The 9296-nt window shown below is 32.4% G+C and overlaps 1 protein-coding gene across 1 annotated transcript; it reads left to right on the top strand.

Annotated features, from left to right (window-relative positions):
• The first annotated feature begins 6 nt into the window (after positions 1–6).
• LOC129907423 (5'-nucleotidase-like) lies at positions 7–896 on the top strand. The gene is made up of 2 exons (XM_055983632.1): positions 7–223; positions 281–896. Exons 1-2 carry the CDS (start codon positions 145–147, stop codon positions 832–834), a joined length of 633 nt encoding a protein of 210 aa, XP_055839607.1. The 5' UTR covers positions 7–144; the 3' UTR covers positions 835–896.
• The last annotated feature ends 8400 nt before the right edge of the window (positions 897–9296 follow it).

A 9296-nucleotide genomic window follows, 5' to 3' on the forward strand; every position in this document is an offset into this window, starting at 1 on the left:
ATCCTGGATTTGCTGAATTTATATCGCCCTAACATAACAGCACTTGAAAACGATATTATTGGATATACAAAAGTGAGACTTGAAGGAAGTGCTTCAGTATGTCGTGTAGCCGAATGTAATCTTGGAAATGTTATTGCTGATAGCATGGTGTTTGCAAGAACAGCTCAAGACGAAGGTGGAAAGTTTTGGACTGATGCCGCGATAGGTTTTGTCCAGGGTGGTGGTAATTTTGTTGTTTTACTTCTAATTACTTTCAAGATTATTTTAATTTTTTTTTAAGGTATACGCACCTCAATTGAAAAGCGGTCTGATGGAGCAATAACCGAGAACGATGTCCTCACGGTACTACCTTTTAAAAATGATATTTACATGACCAAAGTTTCCGGTAAAACAATTCGTAACGCCCTCGAGCATTCAGCTGAAATATTCGACAAAGATTCAAATGGAGGTTTCCTGCAAGTGTCTGGTATCCGAGTCGTGTATAATTTAACAAATCCAGTAGGGAAACGTGTACAGAGCGTAGAAGCTCTTTGTGCAGAATGTGAAGTTCCTATGTATTCGAAATTAGATGATGTGAAAATGTATAATATTATAATAAGTAAATTTCTTCTGGACGGCGGTGACGGGCACAAGCTTAATGAGAATAATGGATCCAACCAAAGGCTGCCATATGTTGATAGTAAGACTTTATCTGAATATATCAAAGCCCGTCAGATAATCTACCAAGGAATAGATGGAAGAATTACATGGGTTGAGCAGAACTCTGGCATAAACTTAAGTAGTTCTCTTTTAACTATATTAGTTGCGTTTGTGATAAAACGGTTACTTAATTAACTCGTACTTCAATGTTTTTAGTATATTAACTAATAAAATTATGCATTAGGAAAGCACATAAACCCATTTGAATTTTTTTTTTTATAGCAAATTACACTGGTCAACAAAATTAAACTTTTTTTTTGTTACAGAAACCAAGGTATACTTTTCTATAGGTTTTTGTGTCAAAATTTGAAAGCGATTGGCAAAGAACTTTTCGAGATTTTCTATTAAAAGCAAATAAACATGAGATATATGTACCGCATACACGTTGATTTCAACTTAAGATTTCTCGAAGAAGAGAAGAGATTTAAACGGATTTAGAAAGACAAAATTTAGTTCTTTTAGAAACCGTTACAATAACCTCGAAAACCGATAAAAAGCGGTATTTTCGTTTTTCTAACGGGGGATTATCTCAAAAACGTGATGTGATAGAATTGTTCTGACTTCGGATTCGATCTCAACGCTCAAAAAACCTATAGAAAAGTATATCGTGGTGTCTGTAACAAAAACCTTGTTGACCAGTGTTATTATTCACCCCTAAACCCCTATTATTGAATTCGACGAATGGGAAAAAGTGACAGCTTCAATCATTTGCGAATATTTTGCTATTACTAAATTCGACAAAAGAAAGGTGAACGAATGTCATGTCAAGTCATGTGCTGTAGACGCGAGTAGTCGCTTATTTTGTTGCTCCGGCTAAAACCAGTAAAATCCTAATTTTCCTTGTCTATTTTTTAAGAAACGCGAGTTTTTTTTACTCATAGTGTCGTTTATTATTGGTAATTCATACTAAAAAATTCTGCAGCCTAAGTCATAATAATTAAAAGTGAAAAATTAATTATAAATGCACACGTTTCTCTAAAACTCTGCCCTGCTCCCTGCATAATCGTCAAGATCTGCTCTCTCTTTAGTGAGCCTGGTGCAAGCAACTCTTAATAAAAAAGGAACTCTTAATAAAAAAAAAAAAAAAAAAAGACTAATAACTCTTAAATTAAATCATCTTCGTAAGTGTTTCTCCCACCATCTGTTATCATGAGCCCCACTGGTGCTGTGACACGGTCACAAGATAAAAGTTCATCTTCATCTGCTCATGTAACCAATGACACTACACCGAAAAGTTCGAAAAATGACATCACATTGCATTCGCTCGATTCTTTTAAAAATCAATTGACAAAACAAATTCTTCTTCTTCAACGCAAACTAACTGATGATCTAGAAAAAACCCGTTCTGAATTAATCACCAAGATTGAAGAGATTAAAGTAAGCCTGGAACAAAGATTTTCTTTAATTGAAGGTACCATCTCTACATTAAGCTCTCGGGTCGATACCATTGAGAGCCAGCTGAATAGTAAGTTGTATGAACAAAACACTCACATACTTGCTCTTGAGAATCAGCTTACTTTTATGGCGAAGAAAGAGATAGCGTCTGATATGGTTTTGGTTGGTGTCCCAAAATTGCCAAATGAGAATCTAAAATCTATTTTTGAAGATTTCTGCAAAACAATTAGCTGCAAGCCACCTCTCATAAACCAAGTTTTCCGCGCTGTCAAAAAAGAGTCAATCAACTTGAGTAATCCACACAACAAAACCATTAAAGAATCTCCTTCACCTATTATCATTAAACTCTCGAGCTGTTTAGAAAGAGATGTCGTCATGATATCATCATCTAATTACCGCAAGATGAAAAACAGAGAACTACGCTTGAGTGACTTTGGAATATCATCTACTCAACGAGACACTAGCTGCTATTTAAACGAAAGCTTGATTAAAAAATCTCGTCTTCTTCTCCAAAGTGCAATTGGACTCAAGCGAAAACAACAACTTTCCTCCGCTTACACAAATTGTGGTAATGTTTACATTAAGAAGTTCCCCACCAGCGCTAGTCACTTAATAACATGCTTAGACGATCTACATACTGCTGCAGCTGCGACATCATAAATTAAGCTTTATCTACTCTTATGATTTTTCATTTGTTTTACGTTTCTTTTTACTTGCGATATAGGTAGGTACTATAGGGCAAGTTTAGGATTCGTAAAAAAAAATCGAACTCGAGATAACAATTTTACATGACATTACGATGATGGAGAATGCCAAAAGAGTGGGTCCGGCAATTCTGTCTGTCTGTCTGTCTGTCTGTCTGTCTGTCTGTCTGTCTGTCTGTCTGTCCGTCTGTCTCTATCTGGAGCTGCAGCCTAAACGAGTGAAGTGATTTTCTTCAAACTTGGTAGTTAGCAGTTTTTGGTGATTCCCTAGAGGGGAAATTGAAATTTTTTTTTATGACCAAAACTAACGGTACCTGCCGTATAATGGAAATACAAAAGTTAATTTTTTTCAAAAACGGCTCTAACGATTTTTATTAAAATTTTTGTGTGTAGTACTACACATAAGAGCCAACTTTTTAAATAAAAACAATATTTTTTGTACCGTTATTAACGGTACCTGTCATAGAACGGTTTTTTTCGTTTCTGAATATCTCGTACAACATTAACCCGATTTAAATGAAAATTTTTATACAAAAGTGTGTAAGTAAAGATAATATTAAAATTTTAGAAAATTTTCAAAAAACGCATTTTTGGTTTTTTAAAAAATATTTCAAAATTTTTTTTTGAAAAATCAATTTTTTGAAAACGGATCAATGAAAAATTTTGAAATTTAGTTTTTATGTGTAAATATATTATTTCTTCAAAATGGCATACCAACTTTTTTTTTGAAAAATGTTAAAAAAATTTTATATATAAAAAATTATTTTTTTAAAAAACGGCTCCTACAATTTTCGAAAAAATTTTTCTAAAAATACCTTTTTATACAAGAAATAAAATGGCATATTTGTTTTTCTTTTTAAGATAATTTAAAACGGAGTTTAATTAATTATAAAAACAGATTTAATTTTTGTATACTATGAAATTTCTTCAAAATATCAAATTTTAAATTTCTTGAATAAAAAGCTTTAACATTATAGTTACTTTAAGCATAAGAGCAAGTACGTGCGACCCCAGTCGTGCAATTTATTTCTATTCCTTTGATTTTTGCATATAATTAAACATTTCTTTTAATTTTTTTTATTCTTGTGCACTATATGTTACTTACTCTTTCAATCTATTACTTTTATTTGATTTTTTATTTTTATTAAATAATTATTTCATAAATATATCAATATACTACTTTTTCATCTCTTTAAAAATAATTTTTCTTTTTTATATCCTATAATTTGTTTCGTAATGATAGGGTTACCAATACCATTGGTGGTGGTATTGTTATATACTGTAAAGCTTCACTTAAAGCAAAGGTAAAAGGTCGTTGGTAAGTCTTTAAATACGAACGTTGAATATCTGATACTTGAAATTTTTGATTGTAACATCAAATGTCTGGTTGCGTGTGGTTACAATCCGCAAAGAGTTTGCTCACCTGAACCGTTTATTTCTTATTTATCTGAAATTTCACCTCAATATAACAACGTTATTGTTTGCGGAGATTTTAATCGTAACCTTCTGGTTGTTGATTCATACTCTCACCAAATCAAAGATCTCATATGCTCAAATGGCCTGTATTCGTAATCGTATGTATTCGTTACTAAAATGCGGGTGTTTGCTTCAGTAACGAGTAACGAAACGTTACTTTCTAAACAGTATCGTTACTCGCATGTTTCGTTACTGGGTACTGAAGTAACGAAACCTACGAGATACGAAACATACGAGTAACGACCCCATTCCAATTTCAATACTAAATCATCCGATATATGAGATACGAAACGAAGTGATACACTCAATTTGGCGCATTTAGCATCTCGTATCGATATCGTTACCGTAGTCGGAATGCTAACTCCAGATAATTATCTGGAGATTACTTTTGTCTCGATAAAAACAGTAGTTCCAAGGTATAGTTGAGTTATCGATAATAATTTATACAGAAATATCAAAAGACCCGTTTTAGTATTTTCTCTGTGTGGCCGAAATACATATACCCATGCGCCATGCCGCAACCAATGTGTTTATGACCTTTTTGTTAATGGTCTTGAAATGTAGCTTAAGAATGTACAAAAGTGTTTTGGTTTTTGAAAAAATTTGTTAATTTTCAGTGCAAAATTTTCAACTGAAAAAAAAAGCCGAGAAAACGAGGTTTGAAAATCACTGTCAATAGAAAAAAAAATTTAAAATTGTTCGACATGGTTGTATTGAAGTGTTAATATTCCGGGATCTGCGCGGTGTTCTTTTGAAATAAAGGTCTCTAAAGAATTGTGATAAGATTACTGAACGGATATAAAAAAAAAATAAATTTCCACGTTTGATTAAAAAAAAATCGAAAAAAATCAGTATAGCTACCTTCAAACTCTTATAACATGAGAACGCCGCATCTTAAATTAATGCTTATGGCTTTAAAATGTAGCTTAGATTATACAAAATGTTTTTGTTTTTTTTTCAAACAAATTTTTTTTTCACTCTTATACCAACGTACGAAAGATAGTTAAAATACCAAACATACGAAACGTATCAAATACATGAAATATACGAAAAGTACGAAACGTACGAAGCATGCGAAAGTAACGAAAGTAACGAAACATACGAAACATGCGAAACATACGAAACATACGAAATATACGAAAAATACGAAGCATACGAAAGTAACGAGTAACGATATTATTGATGCGGGTACTAGTATCAAAAGTAACGTATACATGCGGGTACTCATTTTGTCGTTACTTTTACAGCCCTAGTCGATTGTAAATACATCTGTACCAACATGCTTTAGGCCGAACTCACGGCCAAGTCTGCTCGATCTTTTCATTGTTTCCGACCGTCTCTATTTTACTTTACGATCAAATTTCTTTGGATGTAGTTTCCGAACATGGTCTGCTTTTTTGTACCTTTAACATAGATTTCTCCCATTCTAACAATCCAACAGCTTTTTAATATAAAGATTTATCTTCGGTGGATCTCATTGCTCTCCAAGACAAATCTAATCAAACTTCGTGGCAACTTTGTAGATCGTTTGCTGACCCAAATGAAAAGTTAGAATGCTTGCAGATGCTTATTGGATATCTCTATAATGAAACTGTGCCCACGAAGACTGTATTGATACGCAATACGTGCCCATGGTAAACTGTGGAGGTAATTAATGTTATTAAAACAAGAAATCACTTGTATTCAAAATGGAAACGCAATCCTTCTGCTAACAATTGGGATAGATACAAACAAGCCCGGAATCTGGCAACTCGTACTGTTCGTCTTTCTAAGCAAAGATTTTACTCCTAAAAACTAAGTACTTCTTTACCTTCAAAAATTCTTTGGCGTAATCTTCGCGAATTAAGTTTGGCTGATAAATCTAACATAGGGTTGGGGTCGAAATTCTGTATGGGCCAAAATTCGGATTCCAAAATTCTGTATTCCCAAATTCTGTATTTTAAAATTCTTTAAATTTAAAATTCTGTGTTTTAAAATTCTGTAAATACAAAATTTTGTATTCTAAAATTCTGTAAACACAAAATTCTGGATTTCAAAATTCTGTATTCCAAAATTCTGTACTCCAAAATTCTGTGATATAAAATTTTTGAGAAAAATGAAATTCAAGCCAGCAGAACATGAACATTTCGGAAAACTTATCGGAAAATGGAGCGCTTAATTCAAATTAGTCGAACATTTAATTATCTATGTCCAATTTTTTCGAAAAAGTGGAATTTTTTGAAAAAAAAAAACAAATTCAAGTTAGTAGAATATGAATTTGTATGGAAAATGAAAATATTTTTTTTTTTTAATGGAAAATCTCGGAAATTTTTTTCGAAAATTGGGTACTTAACTCAAAGCACTTAATTATTCAAGATAATTTCAAAAAAAAAAAAAATTTTCGAAGATCACAGAAATATTGGAATTTTTGTTTGGCACCTAAATATTAAACCAAACCCGAATTTTTTGCAAACAGTTTAAGGCATTTTCTGGTAATTGCTCTGCTTACTTTAAATCGAGTTAGCAGAACATTAAGTTTTTCCAAAAGTAGGGGAGCACTTGATATAATTTTGGGGTACTTGCTCTGCTTACTTGAGGGACATGTTTTAATATATACAGAATTTTGGTCATACAGAATTTTTGAATACAGAATAACGACCCGTTCCCGTTTTAATATGTAGAGATTTAGAATTACAGAATTTTTAAAAGCAGAATAATGGATTTGCAGAATTTTGAAAAACAGAATTTTGGATTTACAGAATTTTGAAATACAGAATAATAGAAAAGTAGAATAATGGAATACAGAATTATGTTCATACAGAATTTTTTCTTCAGATACAGAATTTTGGTCATACAGAATTTTTGAATACAGAATAACGACCCGTTCCCTCTAACATAACCTGTGATATTGACTTAAATGAACTTAACAATTCATTTCTGTCTAGTGAAATCTCAACAAACACTTTTGATTTTGAAACGATGCCCCCATCTACTTTCGAATTCCAAGCCGAGTTTGAAACAGTTTCAGAGGTTGAAATTTTCAATACTACTATGGCGCTTCGATCAAATGCTATTGGTGAAGATGGAGAACCTCTGAAATTCATAAAAATGATATTGCCTCACGTAATTAGTCATGTATAATGACTTCAACTTTCCCGTTGTCATGGAAACTTGCAAGGGTTATTCCCATAGCCAAAAAATCCTCTGCAAACACAGCCAATGATTTCGTCCGATCAGTATTCTTCCCTATCTATCAAAAGTTTTTGAGAAGGTTTTAGCAAGGCAAATACAAAATTATCTGTCTTCAAATTCCCTTTTAAGTCCACTACAATCGGGATTCAGAGCTGGCCATAGTTGTTCCACCGCTATGGTACACATTCTGGACGAAATTAGACGAGAATTTGACCAAAAATGTATAAACTTACTTTGCCTTCTTGACTTCTCAAAAGCCTTTGATAGAGTTAATCATTCCGTTCTTTGTTGGACATTACTTTGGCTTAAGTGAAAGGGCTGTACAACTTATTGCCAGTTTTCTGATGGATAGGTTTCAAAGAGTTGTGGTAGGGGACAATTGCTCTAATGTTAGGGCACTGGTTCAAGGTGTTCCTCAAGGCTCAATCCTTGGCCCCATTCTTTTCTGCCTGTATATTAATGACCTACCATCAGTTTGCAACTATGCATCTATCCACCTCTATGCTGACGATGTCCAACTGTACTATTCGAAACCCTTTTCTGAATTAGATGAGCTTGTTGCCAATCTGAATAAAGACTTATCATCTATTAACAAATGGGCTTTAATCAATGGGCTTAAATTAAACCCTACTAAATGCCAGGCAATCCCTATTTCCAACCGAACTTTTGAACTTTCTTCTGTACCTAACATTATTCTGTCAGATTCAAGGATAGAGCTGGTTGAAACTGTAAAAAGTCTTGGCTTTGTCATAAATCGTAATTTATCTTGTTACAACCATATTAACACGGTGGTTGGGAGAATTTATACTTGTCTTCGGAGATTATGGATTTCCGCTAGTTTCACAACTACCTTAATTCATCTCGGCTATTTTTCATAAATGCGGTCAAAATTTGGAATTCCTTGCCTCAAAACATTAAGCGGATATCAAACTCTGGAAAATTTAAAAATGAGCTGTTGAATTTTTATGCATCTCAATGAAAAAAAAAAAACCCTTCGATTTATCTTTCATTCTCCTGATTCTTCTCCTATCTTCTTTTTTCCCCCTTCACTTTCTTTTTCTTTTTTTATATAATTGTAATTGATTGAGTAAGATTATTATTAATTAATATTTTTTTCGTTTTCTATGATTTATAAATTTATTTCTTTTTAATAATACTGTACTATAAAAGACTTTGTCTTAATGTATACCACTTCAAATTTAATAAACTTAAACTTAAACTATGTCGATAACAGGCCATGCACGACCGACATTCTGTTCAACTTATTTGATATTACTGAATTCGCAGATCATTCGCACTCAATATCTACAATTTGTTTCATTTCACATTCGCGCCAGTTTTGCCACGAATCGGCAGTTGTTTTTAAACAAAACAAAGAAAACAACGCCAGTTTTGCTACGAATGGGCAGAATTTTTTTTCAATAAACACAAAACAAAAAAAAAAACAAAACATGAAAAGTGGAAAAACGTAATTTTAAATTTATCATTACAATAATTAAGTGATTATTTAACATTTTTTTAAGAAAACGTACAGGAAATTGGGAGCAATTAATCCTTTCGAACCCAAGCTATGAAAATCAATATTAAAAAATGTTTTTTTCAGTATTATGATGTCAAAGGCATCACAACTAAGAAATATGAATAGCAAAAAGTTATTTTCGAAAATAAAAAATAGCATAACTAATGTCTTACTCTCATGTTACGTGTACAATGTATTTAATGGAATATTTTTTACGAATTTTGAAATTATACAGTCCGTAACATCATCTGTTTTTTGTACTTTTTAGATTCGAACATCTTGTAATTTTATCTGAGCAGCAAGTATACACTACTGTGTCAGGGATAAAGATT

Source organism: Episyrphus balteatus, chromosome 1 (assembly GCF_945859705.1).
Source record: "Episyrphus balteatus chromosome 1, idEpiBalt1.1, whole genome shotgun sequence".
NCBI lineage: Eukaryota > Metazoa > Arthropoda > Insecta > Diptera > Syrphidae > Episyrphus > Episyrphus balteatus.

What these genes read in the sequence shown, in the direction of transcription:
- LOC129907423 (XM_055983632.1), top strand. Translation starts at nt 145, where the DNA reads ATGGTGTTTGCAAGAACAGCTCAAGACGAAGGTGGAAAGTTTTGGACT. An exon ending in AGGTTTTGTCCAGGGTGGTG is followed by an intron (nt 224 to 280) that starts GTAATTTTGTTG and finishes TTTTTTTTTAAG; the next exon opens with GTATACGCACCTCAATTGAA.